At 42.4% G+C, this 25,751-nt stretch overlaps 1 protein-coding gene across 1 annotated transcript; it reads left to right on the top strand.

Annotated features, from left to right (window-relative positions):
• On the top strand, positions 1–24,134 carry LOC311121633 (homeobox protein aristaless-like 4; the record flags this gene model as incomplete). Its single annotated transcript, XM_084196096.1, has 2 exons — positions 1–355; positions 23,791–24,134. 2 exons carry the CDS (start codon positions 1–3, stop codon positions 24,132–24,134), a joined length of 699 nt encoding a protein of 232 aa, XP_084052222.1.
• Between the last annotated feature and the right edge of the window lie 1,617 nt (positions 24,135–25,751).

Here is a 25,751-nt window from a genome sequence, read left to right on the forward strand (position 1 = left end):
ATGAACGCAGATACGTGCGTTTCATATTGTGATATGACATCCATGGATTCATATTATAACACGCCTTCGCCACACGGTAGGGATGACCAACCATCGAATCCCTTCAGAATATTCCAAACGAGTGAAACCAAATACAGCCCAACGTTCCTACCTAAAGGGCAACAGGGTTACGGGGAGAAGTCTCGGAGTCCTTTCCAACAGGAGTGCCAGTCACTGGATGGCGGCACAGAGGAGGGCAACAACTTCAACAAATACCACCTCTTCATGCAACGACCGACCTGCAAAACACCCCCGGAAGGCGAAAAACTCCACCAGCAAAGCGGAGGACACAACGGCGCGCTCACCCCCTGCTACGGTGAGTTCCAAACCTTTACAGAGCGCCGTTCGCGTGGGGAACAATCAGCATCCAAAGGTTCTTGAAACAAACGCGCTCAGAACTGGTGCCTTGACCAAAAACATCCGATTCAGATTTGTACAGGGTCCACTCAATTAAAAGAGTTTCAAAGTTATTTTATTTCATTTCAGAAGCAACAAGAACAAAATAAACGTTTCGGCGGCTAGGCCATCGTCTGTCAATCAGCATCCCAAACAGACAAAATGGAAATAGCTAGGTTACTGAACTAACAACCAGGAACCGTGTGGGCAAGGAGGATGATAACAGTAAAAAATGTGCAGATTTTATGAGGCCAGAGTGCAACTGGAGTTAGTTAAGCGAACCCAGCATTTAAAATCCCTTAAAGCATCCTTCTAACGGGAAGACGCATGCTATCGTTTGTCTGTTAGAAACTGCATGACCATATATATTTTATGAAGCCACGTTGTTGGTGAACTCAATACAATAATGACAAATAATGCTGAACGATTTCATTCTGGCATAGGTATGCCTATTCTGTTTGATTTTTTAGCCTGTGTTTGATATTTTGATCAGTTGACCTCAACAGCTTGCCAACGAAGCCTAATAGTTTATGTTTGAATGTTTACAGTATACTTTCTTAACACACCAGCAAACCTCATACATAACTCCTCTTACCATTACACTATATCTGACTGGGTTAATAACTCATCTTACCATTACACTATATCTGACTGGGTTAATAACTCCTCTTACCACTACACTATATCTGACTGGTTAATAACTCCTCTTACCACTACACTATATCTGACTGGGTTAATAACTCCTCTTACCACTACACTATATCTGACTGGTTAATAACTCCTCTTACCACTACACTATATCTGACTGGGTTAATAACTCCTCTTACCATTACACTATATCTGACTGGTTAATAACTCCTCTTACCACTACACTATATCTGACTGGGTTAATAACTCCTCTTACCATTACACTATATCTGACTGGTTAATAACTCCTCTTACCACTACACTATATCCGACTGGGTTAATAACTCCTCTTACCATTACACTATATCTGACTGGTTAATAACTCCTCTTATCCAACTTATTTTAGACTATCACTTTTGTTCAACACAAGTAAAGGGAGCTAATTAGACTGATATTGATCATTTTAACATTGTAAATGAGCTATAGGGATATCATAGAAACTCAGGTCAGTCCCCGAAATATGAGATTAAGCAATAAATTGAAACTATGCTGTTCGATGATTTATTGCACGATTTCTCACCAAAGGAATAGGCATCTGTAGGGAGCAAGTAACGCAGCCTCCACACATGCACGCACGCACACACACACACACACACACACACACACACACACACACACACACACACACACACACACACACACACACACACACACACACACACACACAGCTATGTCTTACTGTACTTGTGAGGAATTTTCGGGAACCAACAATTGATTCCCATTCAAAATCCTATTTTTCCTAACCCCTAACCCTAAACCTAACCCTAAACCTGACCCTAACCCTTAACCTAATTTTTACCCTAACCTTAACCCCTTACCCTAATCCTAACCTGAACCTGAACCTTAACCCCTAAACCTAAACCTAACTCCTAACCGTAAACCTAACCTCCAAACCCTAACCCTATCCCTAACCATAATTCTAACCCTAAACCTAACCGCTAAGCCTAAAATAGCCTTTTTACAAGTGAAGACTGGTAAAAAGTCCTTACTTCTCTGAATTTTAGTTGGTTTACTATTCTTGTGAGGACTTCTGGTACTCACAAGTATAATAAAACGCGTGTACACACACACACACACACACACACACACACACACACCGTACGTTGAGGCAAAATGATCGGTATCAAAGTGTAAAGTATAATTTGAACAATCATACACGAAAATGCAAACATTATGGTTTTGGTTAGGCATACATTTCTAAATCATGGCCTGCCATCTAAACTATTGCCTTTAGAAGATCTAATGATACAATAGAAACAAACGGGCAACCTGGCGGGTATACTAAACTGACGTGGATGGTTCCGAATATCGAAAAATCATATTGCTCCAGTAACATAAATAAGGTATAAACGAAACAAACATTTATAAACCTGAAGCATAGAAAATGAAATATCTATATCGTGTTTTATAATGACATAGATTTTAATTATGATTTAAATAATTTGGGAATTTCTCGGCACTTGCGTTTAGGCCAAAAACCATCAGGCCAAAATCCTATAGCCTAATGATTGAAATGAACTATAGCCTAAACTTGAAGGCCTAACTCTTTTCGCGCACGGCATTGTAAACCACAAGAGACTTAGCAACGTGACGCTCTTTCATGTCAGACTGTTTTCCAAGTTCATATCAATTTAGAAGGTTGGTTGTGATAATGTAAATTAGCATAACAGCACAGCGTAATGACGTTGGCAAGAGACGTGAATCATATTCGAAACCGCAAAGAGTTGTGAAGGCAATATAGGTCTACCATTGCCTGGATTGATGCACTTCAGTATTAATAAAGTAAAAAACACACACATATATATATATATATATATATATATATGAAAGCAACTAAAATACTAAAATAATTTGGTTTTGTGTTTAAACAGAGCCTAAAGAAAGAGAATAAAGAGATACATATTTTATATATTTGTTCCAGAGAATGACGTGCATATTTAAACTACTTCAAAGCAACTGTTATAGAGATGTAATGACACAGTTTGTGTTGCTGATCCAATGCACTATGGTTCTATTTTTCCAGAGTTGTTGTGTCTTTTACAAGGCAGGAAGGTTTTAAAGAGAAAGAACAACCCGTTCATTGAACCTTGATTGAAACTGACTTAAAAATAAATAAATAATGAAAATGAAAGCCTTTAAAACGTACACCAAAAACAGAAACAGAAACAAAAAACAACAATGATAATATCCTAATAATAATGTCACTATAGCACCACATTATTATTATTAGTGGATCTATCTACATGGGAATACTTATTTATTGTCTCATAATTTAACTTTATTTTAATCTTAATAATCTTAAAATAAAAAGTTAACTGGGCTAAATCGTAAAGACAATAACTGCTGCGCGCGCTATAGGGCGTTACCAATTGAAAGAGTGCATAACAATAACAATAATAATAATAATAATAATAATAATAATAATCATCATCATCATCATCATCATCATCACTTGGTTTAATTTGCATTTCATTTCCAACCAAATTTCAATAACTCATAAAAGCGTGATTTCCAAATGACAAGCGTCAACATGATTTAGGGTATTAAAAACTAAAACTGAGGACAGTAGAAGTGCAGTACAGTATCAGATTGTATTATAACGAGCTTCTACCGTAACTGCCTACACACACCCATGCCAATATACACCCCCCATAAAGCGAAAAGTAAACTGTTTTAATTCCCGTGACCGCAAACAATGGGAGTCAGGCCTTTTATATCGGGTGAAATCGTTATCATACAGTGTATAGTGTGTTTTTCTCAAGGTGAGAGCCAGGGATAGAGCGCCTCTCCATCGAACGAAAACATCTGGCAAAGTCCAATGACAGAGCGAGCCATTTAAACTGCGACCCGTTAAATACAATATGTCTCCCCGAGGAGAGCTCTGCAATGTTATTCTATAAAATGTTGCAGCCAGATAGATAGATAGATAGCTTCGGGGAGGATAGTGTTGGGAGGTTAGCCAAAGCCTCAGGCATCAACATGCTTGTGTTATCATGTGTGGGGTCTTGGTAGGCTACTCACCGGGGGAGATATTGCACAACCTCGTTGTATCATATCTATCAACACCAGCACAACTGTATTATTAATTACATGGAAACGGTATGGTGCACTTTTCTATTGTTTGGGGACAATGGGCATGTCTTATTGTTCATCATGACATGTCTGCTATGCTCATATATTACCAATGTCCACCTAGACACAAAAAATATCACACACAAGCACACACGCATGTATGCATCCACCCACCCACACACACACGCACACACACACGCACAAACGCACGCACGCACGAACACATGCACACACGCACACACGCACACACACACACACACACACACACACACACACACACACACACACACCATGAATGTTTGGCAGTGAAGGTGCAGTATATTCCCGCTGTGCATGTTTGCATGTTATGTTCACCCGTATCTTGGAACACAGGCAGTATAAACACACAGTCATCATGCTTATGCGAACTAACCCTAACCCCTTTCCCACAGTTGCTAAACATCAACGACTGTACTCCATTTAATTTACCTTTACTACTCCAGTTTCTGACTTAACAAGTCTTTAATACTGTTCATTGGCTTTGCTCTTTTCACATATTTCAGAATATTTACAACGATGTATCTCTCCTTCGGCACTGACCATAACAAATCAACTATATTGCTCGTCTTTACCAGGCATAATCATCATTATCGAGGCTCGTTTACACCCACAGTGTGATTGCGCAAAATGGTAAGCATCATCTGGATATGTGTGCAACAAAAGTTCAACATTCACCTTCTGCTACCATTTCTGTCAAGCCGTCTATACAATTTGATGCATACGTTTGATAAATCCAACCACACAGAACGCACTGCAAACGCAGTGTTCCATTGGAAAATAGAACCACTTCTGGTGTGCCAAAAACGCAATGACGCTTGTAGGTGTGATCGAGGCATAACACTACAAACCCGTGTCTCAGCCGATAGTGCCTTAGGCTTGGTCGTATACATGCTACAGGCTAGTGCCTCAGGCAATGCATGGGACAACAGGGCCAGGGGACGTTATAGGAGCTATAGATGAAAACCTCTACTCTATGGTCTGTACCTTTGGGACTGGGAGCCTCAACCTATAGAAACCTCTACCTGACCACAGACAACAATGACTGAGAGCAAACCACCAGTGGAACTGATGGAGTGCTTATAGGGTAGGAGTCTGCAGGAATGTAGGCCAGGCCATACCAAGCCACACACAGCACTACAGGAGAGCTAGCTACCCCATTAATACAAGCCAGATGTGTATGGATGCATCCCAAATAGCACCCTATTCCCTATATAGTGCACTACTTTTGACCAGAGCCCCTATGTAGTGTACTATATAGGGAATAGGGTGCCATTTGGGATGGAGACTATAACTGACTCCTATAGTTATTATTGAGACTCCCCAACACGGCCCTCCAAAAGCCACAGAGTCTGTCAGATGGGCCCCGAGATGACAGAGTGGGACTGGTGTACGTAACCCCGTTTCACCAATGCCCCAAGTAAATAAACCAAACGTCAGAAATGGGTATCAGGTTTTGGAGCGCCGTTTTGAGTGATTAGGGAGAACGGTGTGTGAGTGTGTGTGTCTTGGGGGACTTCACGTAGGCACTGGCAGGCACACATGTGAGTAAGGTGAATGTTTACATACATATCTTCTTGCATCATGGGCCTCTGAGGTTCTTTGAGTGCTTTGATATGGGATAATGTTGTAGTTTTCAGCTGTGTCCGGAGAAAGGAGAAGAAATACTCAGATGTCATGTCCTCTATTTTGTCTCAACATTATTGACATTATTCATCCTCAATTTTTTTTCTTCCAATAACAAGTCAGTTAGCTAGTTGTGAACACTGCATCTGAGATCAACCTAGGCCTAAGTGGAACGTCTGGATAACAGAGAGCTGACTCCTCATCATAATGACATGACATGACTCCTCATCATAATGACATGACATGACTCCTCATCATAATGACATGACATGACTCCTCATCATAATGACATGACATGACTCCTCATCATAATGACATGACATGACTCCTCATCATAATGACATGACATGACTCCTCATCATAATGACATGACATGACTCCTCATCATAATGACATGACATGACTCTTCATCATAATGACATGACATGACTCCTCATCATAATGACATGACATGACTCCTCATCATAATGACATGACATGACTCCTCATCATAATGACATGACATGACTCCTCATCTTAATGACGTGACATGACATGACTCCTCATCATAATGACGTGACATGACTCCTCATCATAATGACATGACATGACTCCTCATCATAATGACGTGACATGACATGACTCCTCATCATAATGACATGACATGACTCCTCATCATAATGACGTGACATGACATGACTCCTCATCATAATGACGTGACATGACTCCTCATCATAATGACATGACATGACTCCTCATCATAATGACGTGACATGACATGACTCCTCATCATAATGACATGACATGACTCCTCATCATAATGACGTGACATGACATGACTCCTCATCATAATGACGTGACATGACTCCTCATCATAATGACGTGACATGACTCCTCATCATAATGACGTGACATGACACGACTCTCACTTCACATAGTGTAGTCTGGCAGCAGCTGTGGGAAAAGACGACACTAGACATTATTACTGAATGATGCTGAGGCCTGGAGCCCCAGTGCTGCTGATGGTACACCTAGCACAATGCCCTGTGTGTAGGGACTAAGACAATGTCCTGACCAAGAGACCAGTTATTTAGTAATAAAACAGATTATGAAAAATGACTTGAAGTGGTGTTTTAGATGTAACATTTTGACAAATCTTATTTATCTAATTTTAAAACGTTACAAGATGATAGGATTCACCACAGACGGGTATTTTCATCGTCAGATGAAATGTTACCTTCCATTAGATTCACTCCTACATACTGCACGACTGTGACTTGGAGGGGATTCCATCGATGTTGTCATAGAGAGGAGATATGTTTCTCAGCATAAAGTGAAAGAATGTAACATATCCTGGGTGTGCTGTGACGGCCTCCTGGCAGAGTAGGACACTTTGAGTATGTGTTGGACGAACCAGGAAGTGATATCGCTGGGTATTTATGTGGTGATAGCTAACACATTGGGTGGATAGTACTGCGAGACGGAGTAACTGTCTGCATGGGAACATTTTTGTGCTAATATTATGTCCAATGGAAACAAACTACGTACAGTGTTTATGATAAATGCACATGTACGTAGTCATGGAACACTGGTCACTTTAATAATGGAACACTGGTCACTTCAATAATGTTAACATGCTGTTTTACCCACTTCATATGTACAGTGGGGAAAAAAAGTATTTAGTCAGCCACCAATTGTGCAAGTTCTCCCACTTGAAAAGATGAGAGAGGCCTGTCATTTTCATCATAGGTACACGTCAACTATGACAGACAAATTGAGGAAAAAAAATCCAGAAAATCACATTGTAGGATTTTTAATGAATTTATTTGCAAATTATGGTGGAAAATAAGTATTTGGTCACCTACAAACAAGCAAGATTTCTGGCTCTCACAGACCTGTAACTTCTTCTTTAAGAAGCTCCTCTGTCCTCCACTCGTTATCTGTATTAATGGCACCTGTTTGAACTTGTTATCAGTATAAAAGACACCTGTCCACAACCTCAAACAGTCACACTCCAAACTCCACTATGGCCAAGACCAAAGAGCTGTCAAAGGACACCAGAAACAAAATTGTAGACCTGCACCAGGCTGGGAAGACTGAATCTGCAATAGGTAAGCAGCTTGGTTTGAAGAAATCAACTGTGGGAGCAATTATTAGGAAATGGAAGACATACAAGACCACTGATAATCTCCCTCGATCTGGGGCTCCACGCAAGATCTCACCCCGTGGGGTCAAAATGATCACAAGAACGGTGAGCAAAAATCCCAGAACCACACGGGGGGACCTAGTGAATGACCTGCAGAGAGCTGGGACCAAAGTAACAAAGCCTACCATCAGTAACACACTACGCCGCCAGGGACTCAAATCCTGCAGTGCCAGACGTGTCCCCCTGCTTAAGCCAGTACATGTCCAGGCCCGTCTGAAGTTTGCTAGAGTGCATTTTGATGATCCAGAAGAGGATTGGGAGAATGTCATATGGTCAGATGAAACCAAAATAGAACTTTTTGGTAAAAACTCAACTCGTCGTGTTTGGAGGACAAAGAATACTGAGTTGCATCCAAAGAACACCATACCTACTGTGAAGCATGGGGGTGGAAACATCATGCTTTGGGGCTGTTTTTCTGCAAAGGGACCAGGACGACTGATCCGTGTAAAGGAAAGAATGAATGGGGCCATGTATCGTGAGATTTTGAGTGAAAACCTCCTTCCATCAGCAAGGGCATTGAAGATGAAACGTGGCTGGGTCTTTCAGCATGACAATGATCCCAAACACACCGCCCGGGCAACGAAGGAGTGGCTTCGTAAGAAGCATTTCAAGGTCCTGGAGTGGCCTAGCCAGTCTCCAGATCTCAACCCCATAGAAAATCTTTGGAGGGAGTTGAAAGTCCGTGTTGCCCAGCGACAGCCCCAAAACATCACTGCTCTAGAGGAGATCTGCATGGAGGAATGGGCCAAAATACCAGCAACAGTGTGTGAAAACCTTGTGAAGACTTACAGAAAACGTTTGACCTGTGTCATTGCCAACAAAGGGTATATAACAAAGTATTGAGAAACTTTTGTTATTGACCAAATACTTATTTTCCACCATAATTTGCAAATAAATTCATAAAAAATCCTACAATGTGATTTTCTGGAATTCTTTTCCACATTTTGTCTGTCATAGTTGACGTGTACCTATGATGAAAATGACAGGCCTCTCTCATCTTTTTAAGTGGGAGAACTTGCACAATTGGTGGCTGACTAAATACTTTTTTTCCCCACTGTATATACTGTATTCTAGTTAAGTCCATCCTATTCAACTATTGCTGTACGTATGCTATTCTATCCACGTATTCTTCAGATATACTACATATTCCATCCATATACTGTCCATAATGTCTATACATCCCATCACATATTTATATATACAGTACCAGTCAAAAGTTTGGACACACCTACTCATTCAAGGGTTTTTCTTTATATTTACTATTTTCTACATTGTAGAATAATAGTGAAGACATCAAAACTATGAAATAACACATATGGAATCATGTAGTAACCAAAAAAGTGTTAAACAAGTCAAAATATATTTCAGATTTTAGATTCTTCAAAGTAGCCACCCTTTGCCTTGATGACAGCTTTGCACACTCTTGGCATTCTCTCAACCAGCTTCACCTGGAATGCTTTTCCAACAGTCTCGAAGGAGTTCCCACCTATTCTGAGCACTTGTTGGTGGCTTTTCCTTCACTCTGCCGTCCGACTCATCCCAAACCATCTCGATTGGGTTGAGGTCGGCTGATCGTGGAAGCCAGGTCATCTGATGCAGCATTCCATCACTCTCATTGGTCAAATAGCCCTTACACAGTCTGGAGGTGTCCTGTTGAAAAACAAATTATATTCCCACTAAGCGCGAACCAGATGGAATGGCGTATCGCTGCAGAATGCTGTGGAAGCCATGCTGGTTAAGTGTGCCTTGAATTCTAAATAAATCACTGACAGTGTCACCAGCAAAGCACCCCCACACCATAACACCTCCTCCTCCTGCTTCATGGTGGGAACCACACATGCGGAGATCATCCGTTCACCCACACCGCGTCTCACAAAGACACGGCAGTTGGAACCAAAAATCTCCAATTTGGACTCCAGACCAAAGGACAAAGTTCCACTGGTCTAATGTCCATTGCTCGTGTTTCTTGGGCCAAGCAGGTCTCTTCTTCTTATTGGTGTCCTTTAGTGGTGGTTTCTTTGCAGCAATTTGACCATGAAGGCCTGATTCACGCAGTCTCCTCTGAACAGTTGATGTTGAGATGTGTCTGTTACTTGAACTCTGTGAAGCATTTATTTGGGCTGCAATCTGAGGCTGTTAACTCTAATGAACTTATCCTCTGCAGCAGGGGTAACTCTGGGTCTTCCATTCCTGTGGTGGTCCTCATGAGAGCCAGTTTCATCATAGCGCTTGATGGTTTTTGCGACTGCACTTAAAGAAACTTTCAAAGTTCTTGACATTTTCCGGATTGACTGACCTTCATGTCTTAAAGTAATGATGAACTGTCGTTTCTCTTTGCTTATTTGAGCTGTTCTTGCCATAATATGGACATGGTCTTTTACCAAATAGGGCTATCTTCTGTATACCCCCCTACCTTGTCACAAATCAACTGATTGGCTCCAACGCATTAAGAAGGAAATACATTCCACAAATAAACTTTTAACAAGCCACACCTGTTAATTGAAATGCATTCCAGGTGACTACCTCATGAAGCTGGTTGAGAGAATTCCAAGAGTGTGCAAAGCTGTCATCAAGGCAAAGGGTGGCTATTTGAAGAATCTCAAATATAAAACATATTGTGATTTGTTCAACACTTTTTTGGTTACTACATGATTCTATATGTGTTATTTCATAGTTTTGATGTCTTCACTATTATTCTACAATGTAGAAAATAGTAAAAAATAAAGAAAAACCCTTGAATGAGTAGGTGTGTCCACACTTTTGACCGGTGGTGTATATATATATATATATTTCATACTCCGGACTCCGACATTGCTCGTCCTAATATTTCTATATTTCTTGATTCCATTCTTTTACTTTTTAGATTTATGTGTTTTGTTAGGTATTACTGCACTGTTGGAGCTAGGAGCACAAGCATTTCACTACACCCACAATAACATCTGCTAAATATGTGTATGTGACCAATAACATTTGATTTGATTTGATGCACAGATATCCTATCAAAATATTATTTTCTGTCAGACCCCTTACAGAGAAAACACATGATTTCACATGTGAAATCATGTGAAACCATTTGGTTTTGGTACACTTCACATGTGATGATATTTCACATGTGATCACATAACCTTTCACATGTGAAATCTAATTTTCACATGATGCCCTGCAAACATAAATGTCCTCACCTGGGATTTGAACTCACAACCTCTTGGTTCATAGCATTCCAATCTTCCTGCTAAGTCACCATGTCTGTGTCAGCAACTGATTTCACCTGTATTCCCACGCTTTAGACTTCAAAGTAAATCTCAGCTTTTTATAATACACTCAAGAAGAAATATTATATTTATCATAGTGATTCAGGAGTAACATTAAAACAGAATAATATGCTCCATCAACATTAGACAACTATACAGAAAACCCTCAAATTGCTGAAATAAGTCAACTAAATCAATGATGAGAGAATAGCAGTGCAGATGGCACTCTTTTGCTAAGTGCAGAGATGCATTATAGGTAATGAATGTGTAAGGGACTTCCAAGAATGCTACAGACTTTGAGGCGCAGCAGAAAGGTCAGCGTACCCCACGTCCAGAGGTTGTGAGTTCAAATCCCAGGTGTGGTGATATACAGTGTGTTCTGAAAATATTCAGAACCTTTGACTTTTTTCCACATTGTGTTACGTTACAGCCTTATTCTAAAATGGATAGAAATAAAATCCTCATCAATCTACCCACAATACCCCATAATGACAAAGTAAAAACAGGTTTTCAGAAATGTTAGCAAATTATTTCAAAATTTAAAAACAGAAATACCTTATTTACATAAGTATTCAGACCCTTTGCTATGAGACTCGACATTTAGCTCAGGTGCATCTTGTTTCCATTGACCATCCTTGAAATGTTTCTACAACTTGATTGGAGTCCACCTGTGGTAAATTCAATTGATTGGACATGATTTGGAAAGGCACACACCTGTCTATATAAGGTCCCACAGTTAACAATGCATGTCAGAGCAAAAACCAAGCCATGAGGTCAAAGGAATTGTCCGTAGAGCTCCGACACAGGATTGTGTCGAGGTACAGATCTGGGGAAGGGTACTAAAAAATATCTGCAGCATTGAAGGTCCCCAAGAACACAGTGGCCTCCATCATTCTTATTGGAAGAAGTTTGGAACCACCAATACTCTTCCTAGAGCTGGCCGCCCGGACAAACTGAGCAATCGGGGGAGAAGGGCCTTGGTCAGGGAGGTGACCAAGAACCCGATGGTCACTCTGAGTTCCAGAGTTCCTCTGTGGAGATGGGAGAACCTTCCAGAAGGACAACCATCTCTGCAGCACTCTGCCAATCAGGCCTTTATGGTAGAGTGGCCACTCCTCAGTAAAAGGCACATGACAGCCCACTTGGAGTTTGCCAAAAGGCACCTAAAGATTCTCTGGTCTGATGAAACCAAGATTGAACTCTTTGCCCTGAATGCCAATTGTCACGTCTGGAGGAAACCTGGCACCATCTCTACGGTGAAGCGTGATGGTGGCAGCATCATGCTGTGGGGATGTTTTTCAGCGGCAGGGACTGGGAGACTAGTCAGGATCAAGGGAAAGATGAACAGAGCTAAGTACAGAGAGATCCTTGATGAAAACCTGCTCCAGAGTGCTCAGGATCACAGACTGGGGCGAAGGGTCACCTTCCAACAGGACAACGACCCTAAGTACACAGCCAAAACAACGCAGGAGTGGCTTCGGGACAAGTCTCTAAATGTCCTAGAGTGGCCCGGCCAGACTCCGGACTTGAACATCTCTTGAGAGACCTGAAAATAGCTGTGCAGCGACAGAGCTTGAGAGGATCTACAGAGAAGAATGGGAGAAACTCCCCAAATACTGGTGTGCCAAGCTTGTAGCGTCATACCCAAGAAGACTCGAGGCTGTATTCGCTGCCAACGGTGCTTCAACAAAGTACTCACTGGTCATCCCCAAAGCCAACACCTCCTTTGGCCACCATTCCTTCCAGTTCTCTGCTGCCAATGACTGGAACGAACTGCAAAAATCTCTGAAGCTGGAGACTCTTATCTCCCTCACTAACTTTAAGCATCAGTTGTCAGAGCAGCTAACCGATCACTGCACCTGTACACAGCCATTCTGAAATTAGCCCACCCAACTACCTCATCCCCATATTGTTATTTATTTTGCTAATTTGCACCCCAGTATCTCTATTTGCACATCATCTTTTGGACATCTATCATTCCAGTGTTAATATGAAATTATAACTATTTTGCACTATGGCCTATTTATTGCCTTACCTCCATAACTTACTACATTCGCACACACTGTATATATATTTTCTGTGGTATTTTTGACTTTATGTTTTGTTTTACCCCATATGTAACTCTGTGTTGTTGTTTTTATCGCACTGCTTTGCTTTATCTTGGCCAGGTCGCAGTTGTAAATGAGAACTTGTTCTCAACTGGCTTACCTGGTTAAATAAAGGTGAAATAAAAAAATAATATAAACTGAGTAAAGGGTCTGAATACTTATGTAAATGTGATATATATATTTTTAAATATATAAACTAGCAAAATTGTCTAAAACCCTGTTTTTACTTTGTCATTATGGGGTATTGTGTGTTGATTGATGAGGGGAAAAAACGATTTAATCCATTTTAGAATAAGGCTGTAAAGTAACAAAATGTGGAAAAAGTAAAGGGGTCTGAATACTTTCCCAATGCACTGTAGGAACATCTGTATTAAGTGATCATGTCAAATGTAATCATATTGTCATGAATTATTGCACTATTTTATCTGAACAGTGTACCACATACCTTAAAACCCCATACCATTTAATTACTTCCCTTACATTTGCAGATTCACATGTGGAATTTGCATTTTCACGTGACAAACTTTCACATTTCAAAATCGAATTCCTACTTTCATATGTGAAAATGTAACTCTCGCATGTTGTCACGTGTAGTTTCATGGTATCACACGTTGACATTTTGCATCCCCGTGTTGTCACATTTACTTCACGAGATCATGTTTTCACAAGTGCTCAAATGCTTTCTCATGTGTAGTTACATGTTATCACATGTTGCGTTTACATGTTATCACGTGTAGTTTCATGTTGTCACATTATCACATTAACTTCACATAAGATCACGTGAAATTCATGTTGTTTTTCCGTAAGGGACAGTTCCGCATAGCTCTGAGACGCACCCTCTCTGTAGCTCTCCAAGTCCTCACCCACAAACAGTATCTCCGGTATTTCTGACTCACCCACAAACAGTATCTCCGGTATTCCTGACTCACCCACAAACAGTATCTCCGGTATTCCTGACTCACCCACAAACAGAATCCACGGTATTTCTGACTCACCCACAAACAGAATCCCTGGTATTTCTGACTCACCCACAAACAGTATTCCCAGTATTCCTGACTCACCCACAAACAGTATCCCTGGTATTCCTGACTCATCACAAACAACTCTTCTATTCCCAGTATTCCTACCTGCTGAGCTCTCTCTCTCTCTCGCTCTCTCTCTCTCTCTCTCTCTCTCTCTCTCTCTCTCTCTCTCTCTCTCTCTCTCTCTCTCTCTCTCTCTCTCTCTCTCTCTCTCTCTCTCTCTCTCTCTCTGTGTCTCTCTCTGTTTGTTTGTGTCTCTGTCTGCTCCACGCTGTTTTGGAGAACACAGCCATGGCACTTTTCTCTGGAGGAGTAGCCAAGATTCCATTGCATTGCCTCCAAATGTTGTGCATAGACAGAAATGATGTCTCAATAATTCTCATTCAAATAGTCATCTGCATACCCACATAGAATATTGTTCAAATAAACTACTGTTCACATAGAATATTGTTCACCTTTTTTTTTAAAGGTTTATCTGTGATAAGCAGCAGACTCCTTGATTTAGTGAAGGTCAGACATTTACTGGGGTCGACGTTTCATCCCAGTCAGAAACAGAGAGAAAACATCAAAGTGTAATTTAACTGGCTGTAAAGCGGCAGGGTGCCCTCATTGCTTTAAAGGACGAGATGGGAAGGGTCAACTGAAGGCAAATAAAAGAAACACTATAAATTAGCTACCTGGGGAACGACCAAACACTAAAGAGGGGAAGGGAGGCTTTAAAAAAAAGAGAGAGTGAAGAGAGAGATGCTGTTTTAAAAAGCCACTGTACCACAGATGTGAGATATGAGCCCTTTCCCTACTCTGGCTTCATTCTAAAGTGTCAATGCACAGTTTGTTCTTGCTTAGTCTTTACATTTATTTAACTCTATATAGTTCAGCCAGCCCAGGGATGTCACCAGCACCAGGTCTGTCAGCCTGTCTGTCCCTCTGTCCCTCTGTCCGTCTGTCTGTCTGTCTGTCTGTCTGTCTGTCTGTCTGTCTGTCTGTCTGTCTGTCTGTCTGTCTGTCTGTCTGTCTGTCTGTCTGTCTGTCTGTCTGTCTGTCTGTCTGTCTGTCTGTCTGTCTGTCTGTCTATCTATCTATCTATCTATCTATCTATCTATCTATCTATCTATCCCTCTGTCTGTCTGTCCCTCTGTCTGTATGTCTGTCCCTCTGTCTGTATGTCTGTCCCTCTGTCTGTCTGTCTGTCCCTCTGTCTGTCTGTATATCTGTCTGTCTGTATATCTGTCTGTGAGTTCAGGTTCAGTAGTGTTCAGTAGAGAGTTAGGGAGGGAGGTTCATCTCCCAGATGTTTCTGTGGACTGAGGAGAGATCAATGCCAGCGACTAGTTCGTACAGGAATGCAGATTCCGTGGGAAGCTTTGAGAACTGCTCTGTTCAACCTGTGCTTCCTGATAAATCTACCCGTACCACTTGACCCCCGCTGCGGTCATCAATAGAGCCTGTAGCCTATACCAGGTAAGACTTGACGCAGTGCAATGAACGAACACACTAAAGAAAACTCCAACTGTGATTTGGGATTAGAATAGAAATTGTATCCAATATCTATTATTACGTTGTCGGTGAGAGAAGGGAAAGACTGTGATGGTTTTGTAGGTACTGTAGAGGCCTACGTTATTCTGAGAATTCATGCAGGCAAGGCGGGATATGTGGCTGCCTTGCTCCAGGGCATAACGGCAGGCTGGCTCAGTGCCAGTACCAAACAGGAACCCTTAACTGACCGCTCCCACTTCACAACCATCCAGTAACAGTGCTGCCCTAGGCTAGAGAGAGGGGGGGGGGGGGCATCATATTACATCATATAGGAGGCCAGAGGCAGGGAGCAGGGAACACGGAGCAGGTCGGGGGTTGAGGATGTCACAGATGTGTGCCTGAGTCGAGAAACTGGGACAGCGTGACACCTGGTGAATCCCAAACCGCCCCTCGCCCCTACCAACTGGCTCGGAAGGGCCCTTCGTTTTCACCTGTTTGCTCCGGAAATCTGAGGGTGACTTCCAGACAGTGGCAAGGGGATCGATAAACCCATCAACTTCGGGACACACTCGTGACTCAAACGACGCAATTCATTGTTTAACATTTACATAATAAAACGAGCATGAAATTCAAATGAGAAAATTCCCTTTTTTTTTTTTTTTACATGATATAAACCTCAGTAACAGTTAAACATTTAATTTGGGAGGTATTTCATATGTTACATTTGTCAGGTCTCAAAATCTGACTAATAAATAAAGGGCCGCGTTCAGTTGTTAAACGTTGTCGAACGTAGCAGATAGAAATACCATTGATTATAACCAATGTGATTCCTTATTCTACATGTCTGAGAGGCATGTTTGTTCTACATAGCGTTTTTCTCTCTGAATGTTTAAAAACGTTGCATCCTGCTGAACGCGCCCCCCAGGTGGATCACAATTAGGCATGGCTCGCCATTCTTTTGTGTGAAATTGTACAATCTCAAAAACTAGTGCATTATGGGATATCACTTCGCTCTGAAGCCGGCGGCGTAGTTTACTCGGTCAAAGTGGATATCGGAGGGTCTAATTAGCCCCTAAAGCCTCCATAATTTTCACTCTCAACTTTGGGACACGTGCACATAGTATGGAGTTACTTCTGTGACATTAATATCAAGCAAAACTTCTGGAACTGAGAACAAAATGTTTAGTATTGCAAACAAAAATAATGATATTAAAAGCAAAATTATTGAGAGCAAAGAATTTATTCTTGCAGGGAAATCATTTTGAAATGCGAGAACAATTTTATTGTAAATTATTGCAAAAAAAAATTTTTATGTTAATTTTTTTTGAAGATAATGCGATTTCTATCAAACGCAAACTCCCTCTTTTACTGCTATTGTCCCTATCTCTGGTTATGTTACCCTGGCCTTTGCTTTAGCTGCCTTTTTTTTTTTTTGCAGTTGCAAGTTCTGACACATTCCTTTCCTGCAGCATAGCACCAAGCATCCCACCGACGGTTTGCCTCTGCAGCTAAGCAGAGTCAGTCCTGGATGGGAGAACAGATGCCGCTGGATGGCCAGTAGGGAGCACTGGTCTTAAGAGCCAATGCCAATGTTCCAGGGCAGGGCAGGGATGGCGACGTTACCCTGTGTAGGTTGCTGTTCCAGGGCAGGGCAGGGATGGCGATGTTACCCTGTGTAGGTTGCTGTTCCAGGGCAGGACAGGGATGACGATGTTACCCTGTGTAGGTTGCTGTTCCAGGGCAGGGCAGGGATGGCGATGTTACCCTGTGTAGGTTGCTGTTCCAGGGCAGGACAGGGATGACGATGTTACCCTGTGTAGGTTGCTGTTCCAGGGCAGGGCAGGGATGGCGATGTTACCCTGTGTAGGTTGCTGTTCCAGGGCAGGGCAGGGATGGCGATGTTACCCTGTGTAGGTTGCCATCTTATGGGATGTTAAACGGATGTCCTGATTCTTGGAAAGTAATGTAAGACTAGGGGTGTTAACCCCAGTGTCCTGGCTAAATTACCAACCTGGCCCCATTCCATCATGGTCACCTAATCATCCCACTCACTCCTAATCGACATAGATCATGCCTCACCTCTCCACCGTACCATACCCATCATGAGTGGCGCAGTGGTTGGTCTAAGGCACTGTACATCGCAGTGCTAGCTGTGCCACTAGAGATCCTGGTTCGAATCCAGGCCACTAAAATGTAAAAATGTAAATGAGGTTGCTACAACCTAGCCTATGAATGAAAGTTTACAACGTAGGTGCACACAGGTTGAGAGAAAAATGTGTACCGCCTTGCACACTCTTGCCTGCATCTAGCTGACATAGGGTGTAATCATTAGTCCAATAGTTGCAAACTCAGGTATGTTGTCCCCCGTTTCGTTCCATTTAAGAAACGTTTTTCAACAGAACCGGCGGAATGAATACACCCCTGATCACACGTAAACAGAGTTCACTGTCATAACAGCCACGTTGTATTCCTTCTCTTCCCTTCGCTTGTGGACTTCAATGCACAACAAATCAGCTGTATGTGACCAGGCGAAAAAACCTTTCCAAGCCAAACCATATCATAACCGCTACACACAGCCTACATCAGGGGTGTCAAACTCATTTTAGCTCAGGGGCCACATGGAGGAAAATCTATTCCCAAGTGGGCCGGACCGGAAAAATCATGGTATATATAACTTAAAAACAACAACTTCAGATTGTTTTCTTTGTTTTAATACGATCAACATACAACATAAAGCTGGAGCCTGAGGACAGTGTGTCCAAAATAGTACAAGCACAACATCACTATTAATCATAAAACACGTCAAGTTTATTTGAAAATTCTAAAGAAAAAGAACACAAACACACAATGCCTCAGTGATTAACAGAACTGTTTCACAGATCACATAACTATATCAGGGGGTCATTTCTCAGGCAGAAATGTAGATAAAAAGAATGAAATTCTGTTCCCCAAACAAGTGCAAGAACCACAGAGTCAAGAATAGGTTAAATATACAAATAAAATAAAATCAATTAAAAACAATAGCACATCAACATAAAAACATATAAACATAAAGCTGGAGCCTGAGGACAGTGTGTCCAAAAGCACAACATCACTATTAATCATAAAACACCTCAAGTTATTTGAAAGTTCTGAGGACAAAGAACACACAAACACACAATGCCTCAGTGATTCACAGAAGTATATCACAGATCACAGAACTATATCAGGGTGTCTCATGTAGCACTTTAAGTGGGGTTGCATAGTTTATTTGACTCCTGATACCTGGCATCTTTTAGCTTTCACCAGCGCATCAATATCAGGCATCACATCCTGAGTGGCAGCCAACTTCAGGATGTGATTCAAGGGCTTGTGCGTGAGCCTTGAGCGCAGCTTTGTTTTATTTATGCTCATTACAGAGAAAACTTGCTCACAAAGATATGTGGTTCCAAACATGCACAACAGTTTTGCAGCGAGGGCTGTCAAGTTGGGGTAACCTGGCAAGAGATTCTGATTAAATGTGTCCAAGCCAGCTGCGGCAAATTTGCCCTTCAAATCCGAGTCACACTGCAAGTCTATTATTTCAAGTTGGATGCTGACGGGCAGATCAGAGGGATTCACGGTGAATGGCGAGCAAGTCTTTCTCCAGTTCACCAAAAATCTGAAAGCGTTGCTCAAACTCCCGTAACAGTCCCGTTATTTTATCTTTGAACCGCTTCATGTCTGCCACATGTTGGGTTGCGCACACATTTTTCAGACAGGGGAAGTGAGCTGCATCACCACCGGCAAGTTGCGTCTCCCACAATGACAGCTTCAACTTGAAAGAACGTATGCTGTCATAATACTGCGTGACAACTTTGTTGCGCCCTTGCAGCTGTTTGTTCAAGTTATTCAGGTGCTCTGTAACATCCACCATAAATGCAAGGTCCTGCATCCATTCTGCGGAATGGAATTCTAACACTGTTCAATTTCTTCTCGTAAATCAAAGAAACGCCTCAGCACCTCGGCTTAACCATCTTACCTCAGTGTGGTTTGGCAGGCCATAGATGTGGTCTTTCTCTCTGAGAAGGCTGTCAAACTGACGGTGATTCAGGCTTCTGGATCGGATGAAATTAACAGTTTGGATGACCACCTTCATGACGTTATCCATCTTTAATGACTTGCAACACAAAGCCTCCTGGTGCAAAATACAGTGAAAAGTCAAAAAATCACGTCCTCCATTTGCAGATTGCACTTTCTCTCTGAACTTTGTCACAACGCCTGATTTTTTCCTGATCATTGAGGGCGCACCATCTGTAGCCAGGCTGACAGCGCGGGACCAGTCCACTCCGACCCTGTCCAGCGCGCCGACGAGTGCGGTAAAAATATCAGCTGCTGTCGTTGTATCTGTCATCGGCACCAACTCCACGAACTCCTCGGTGACGGTCAATGTGTCATCAACTCCGCGGATGAAAATGGCCAGTTGTGCAACATCTGTAATGTCCGTGCTTTCATCAATTGCAACCGAAAACGCAATAAATGACTTTACTTTTTGCTTCAACTGGCTGTCCAAATCCACTGAAAGATCGGAAATCCTGTCTGCAACTGTGTTTCTTGTCAGGCTGATATTTACAAAAGCCTGACGCTTTTCAGGGCACACAATCTCAGCTGCCTTCATCATGCATGCTTTTACAAATTCACCCTCACTAAATGGTTTTGAAACCACTGCGATTTCATTAGCAATGAGGTAGCTAGCTTTCACTGCAGCGTCACTGATGTCTCGGCTGTGAGTAAACACAGACTTGACCTACTTGCTCTGCCCCGGTATAAACAGTTTGCTTGCTTAACACAATTGCTATTGCGCCATCCAGTGGACGCAATTGGAACAGCAGTTTATTTTATAGAAAAATTGCAGCCATTTTTATACTTTACAAAATCATCTCGCGGGCCGGATTAAACCCGTTTGCGGGCCTGATCCGGCCCGCGGGCCAGACGTTTGACACCCCTGGCCTACATCGTTGTCCCCATATTAGCTAAAGTAACGTCCTAGTCAACATAGCTAATAGAACTAACACGTTAGTAAACCCGCTACAATCATGCAGTAACGTTTATAGTCAGTAAACAGTTAGACCGGCGGGCCCCGGTGGCAATAAATTAGTAAAACCAAAAGCTTACCTTGACTTGGAAGAGTTCCAGTGTTGTGTTGGATAGTCATAGCCAGCTAGCTAACATAGCATCCCTCTGTTTGAGCAGGGTGTTTGAGTAGGCTAAACTAGCTAGCTGCATTTGATAGCTAAGTAAGTGAAACTGAAAGTGAAAAAAAATGACAATCTTTCTCTCTCTCTATTTCTCTTGCTTCTCCTTCATTTTGGAAGCAATTAATTTGTTCAAAACTGTTAAACTTTTGTCTTTCTCTCTTTGAGTCAACTACTCACCACATTTTATACACTGCAGTGCTAGCTAGCTGTAGCTTATGCTTTCAGTACTAGATTCATTCTCTGATCCTTTGATTGGGTGGACAACATGTCAGTTCATGCTGCGAGAGCTCTGATAGGCTGGAGGACGACCTCCGGAAGTTGTCATAATTACTATGTAAGTCTATGGAAGGGGGTGAGAACCATGAGCCTCCTAGGTTTTGTATTGAAGTCAATGTACCAAGAGGAGGATGGAAGCTAGCTGTCCTCCGGCTACACCATGGTGCCACCCTACAGAGTGCTGTTGAGGCTACTGTAGACCTTCATTGCAAAATAGTGTGTTTTAATCAGTTATTTGGTGACGTGATTATATTTAGTATAGTTTTATCTAAAAAGGAGAACTTTTTAAATGTTTTACAATAAATAAAAAAATAGAAATTCACTGAGGAGGATGGTCCTCCCCTTCCTCCTCTGAGGAGCCTCCACTGGTGGTGAGTGTTCTGGCACAAAATGTTTGCTGTGCATCACCCAAGTGGGTTCCATGTGGTGGATGAGGTGAGCTTTCCCCCTTACTATGTAAAAGCACATCATTAAGTAGAAAGGTGCTATATAAATTCAATCCATGTAGGCAGGGTTTAGAGGGTGTCATAGATGATGCAGAACTTTCAACTGCCCCCCCCCCCCCAAAAAAAAAACATGCAGTTAAAGAGGGAGGCGTTTGATCACAACTGAGTTATCATTAAAACTGTTTCACAGAATGTGTTTTTTTTTGCATTCATTACAATTCATTTGTTCGCGTATTTCAAAATTATTTCCTTGCAATACATATATGTATATATTTTTGCTCTCAATACTTTTGGGTTTATGTTTTGTTTGCAGTATCAAGAATTTTGTTCTCGACTTCAGCAACTTTTGCTTGATATTAAAACGGCACAAAAGTCACTCCATTCATATGGCAGAGGCACGCATGAACAAGAGCAAACGGAGGGGGGGAAGGTGGGGATTTGGGATTCAGCCACCAACAGATGGGGCGGGGCCGTTTCAGTAATATACGAGGTCATGAACTCCAGCAGGTGGAGCTCTGAAGAAGGCTTTACTTGATAGGGGCTGGCTTTTAGGGGTGTTGTTATGGCAGACAGGGGTGTTGTTATGGCAGACAGGAATGACTATTGACATCTCAAGGTGGGTTTACCAGAGACTTGCCCTGAGACAAGTCCAGAGACTCTTATGGATAGACGCCAATAAATAAATACAATGATATGGACAGGAGGGTACCAGATTGTAGATTAGCACTCCTACTCTGAGACGGGCCCTGGGGTGTTATGGGTGTTGTTATGGCAGACAGGGAAGACATTTTGACATCTCAATGTGGGTTTAGCCAGAGTCTGTTAGCCGTAGTTAGCCAGAGGCCTGCTAATCCAGGAAAACAAACAATACATGTAGCATATGCCTAGCTAACCGTCTCTGTCACTGCTAAACTATGCCGTGATCTTACCAACTCTGACACACATAACCGTTTCCCACTAAGGCGTACTGATATTCCTTTCAGACTCCTGAGCTGATAGTGTATAGTTTGCAGTTTGAAAACGTTTGAAAACTCTTGAAGCCCTACTGAACACTACCCAGGATAAGAGCAAACCATGGCCAGGAAATGCAAACAGAGAGTCAGTCTGAACAGAGAGTACACTGTTTTACCAGAACCTCGAACCACAAGTTCTAGAACCCCCCTGCTTATTCTAGAACCAGAACCCTTCAGTTTATTTATCCACACAGCTGTTTGTTTATCAAAGGAGAAGGAGAAGGCTCTGCTTTATTCATCATCTGGGCTACCTAAAAATGGAACAAAAACATCATATTTTAGAAAACAGGAATAGAGTCTGTCACAAAATACACAAAATGGAGGATATTGAAATTGAAAGTGAAAGACATAATATTGTTTATGTCTGAGAGGTGGTGCGTGCGTGTCTGTGCGTGTGTACGTGTGTGGGTAGCGTGGTTGCCTTGATACACAAGGCCCACCATACATGGGGTTGGGCCGGTTCTGTATGGTTCATGTTTCAGATGGCGTGATTGGGGATTGAGTAACGTGAGGCGGAGGGGTATGTGTGCGTGTGCATGTGCGAGCGTTGTGTCACAGGTCACAGTTAAAGTGTATTGTTGTGACATACCCGTCAAACAGAGAAGCAGATTTCTCCTCTGAATCTCTTTTTAAACTCGCTGTAGAGCGACCTTTGAACCTTCAAAAGCATTACAGGGAAAGAGTGGAGGGCGTAAAGTACGTCACTCCATATGGAGACTGCTTAAGGGTGAGCAGAGAGCCCTCTGGGCTTGGAGGTGGACCAGTTAGTCAGTTAGTTAGTTAGGGCTGTCAGTCACAAGTTGACATAATCACAATGAACAGAAACGGTCTTTATTAAAATATAACTCAGGAGAAGAGTATGGTCAAATTAAAACTAATTCTGACTTGCCGTTCCTTACACATCCCCTGAACTGTACTCTCTTCTCTCTCCCTCCCAACAGCCAAAGACAACGGCGGTCTAACCGAATCTGAGCACACCCCCAACACCGACTCCCCCGGGATGGAAGGTTCCTACCTGAACCTGAAGGAACCAGGGTCAGGGGTCAAAGGTCAGGGCCCCAGCTCCGACCACCTCTCCAGTCTCATGGACAAGGGGAGCGAGGCGGCCGACAGCAACAAGGGAAAGAAGAGACGTAACCGTACCACCTTTACCTCCTACCAGCTGGAGGAACTAGAGAAGGTGTTTCAGAAGACACATTACCCTGACGTCTACGTCAGAGAACAACTGGCGTTGAGGACGGATCTGACAGAGGCTAGAGTACAGGTGAAGAGACACAACCTCTGATATTTGACCTTTCACCTGGCTCAAGTGCACAACCACCGAGTCCATGATAAAGACCATAGTCCACCTGGAGCACTTTTACACCCCAGTTTGCTGCCTTCCCATTCCTCTTGGCCCTAACTCTTCTGTTTGCAGATCTGAAGGGTCTGGATAAGTCTAAGCAGTGTTCAGGGCCAAGGGGACTACAATAGAAACTACTGTAGAAGCTCTGTCCATTTCAAACATGTAAATATTACCTGACAGAGAGAAGGAGGGCTGTGACAGACAGCATGGGCTATTGTTATCTTATCTGTTTCTGTCTGCCAGTTTCAGATAGAGCTGGGGATGGGTCTGGCTATGGAAATTACTAGTCTGGTTTTTCTTTAGTTCTACACACTGCAGACTCTGCTAAGAGTCAACCATGTTACTTCAAACTACATCCCTGCACATAATTTATATTTATTTGAAGAAAAGAGAGAGAGAGAGAGAGAGAGAGAGAGAGAGAGAGAGAGAGAGAGAGAGAGAGAGAGAGAGAGAGAGAGCGAGCGAGAGAGAGAGAGAGAGAGAGAGAGCGAGAGCGAGAGAGAGAGAGAGAGAGAGAGAGAGAAGAGACAGAGACAGAGACAGAGACAGAGACAGAGACAGAGAGAGACAGAGACAGAGACAGAGACAGAGACAGAGAGAGACAGAGAAAGCCCTTAAATTGAATAATTGAATTGAGAGACAGAGACAGAGACAGAGACAGAGAGAGAGAGAGAGAGAGAGAGAGAGAGAGAGAGAGAGAGAGAGAGAGAGAGACAGACAGACAGACAGACAGACAGAGCGAGACGAGAGAGAGAGAGAGAGAGAGAGAGAGAGAGAGAGCTATTTGACAAGGGGAGAAGAAAGACTTTGAGATGCCACGTTTAATTTCCCAGCGCGCTCTGAAACATAGTCAGGGACTGAATCTGGTCTGGTAGAGTGAACGTACAGTAAAATCACTGCATTCATTTGTGTGTGTGTGTGTGTGTGTGTGTGTGTGTGTGTGTGTGTGTGTGTGTGTGTGTGTGTGTGTGTTTGTGTGTGTAATGGCTGCTGTCGTCATAGGGTAACCTAACAGAGAACATCTATACCACCAGATGTATGTAATTTACTCTCCAGCCAGTCTAACAGGCACACAGCACACTCTGTTGAGTCACTATGGGGATCTGACCTGTATTTCAGAAAGAAAATCATATGTTAAATACACATGCAATCAGGACTAAACCCTAACAATTTTATCCAAGGAAAGGCTCCATCTAGAATCTACAGACAAAGTCCAGGTCCATATAATTATATCATTCTACTTTGCTATATCAAGGAGCGCTGTCGTCTCTCCTTGCAAATCATCCTACACTCCTTTTCATCTCACAATGAAAAGAACAGTTGACAACAGTTAACATTCAAAGTACAGAGGTTGTCTGCCAGAACTAACAAAATTCCATTGTAAGGAACGTTCACTTCCATGTAGAGGTTTTATTGACTATATAACATTTGTTAGCTATCCTCAGTCTCCTTGTTTACTTTGGGTAATAAGTACTCTTGACTCTGACTGGGTTTAAGAATGGAGGAAGGAGGGAGGAAGAAAAGAGACGGAGCGAGGGAGGGAGGGAGGGAGGGAGG

The sequence above is a fragment of the Coregonus lavaretus genome (genome assembly GCF_964263955.1).
Source record: "Coregonus lavaretus genome assembly, contig: HAP1_SCAFFOLD_5744, whole genome shotgun sequence".
Lineage (NCBI taxonomy): Eukaryota > Metazoa > Chordata > Actinopteri > Salmoniformes > Salmonidae > Coregonus > Coregonus lavaretus.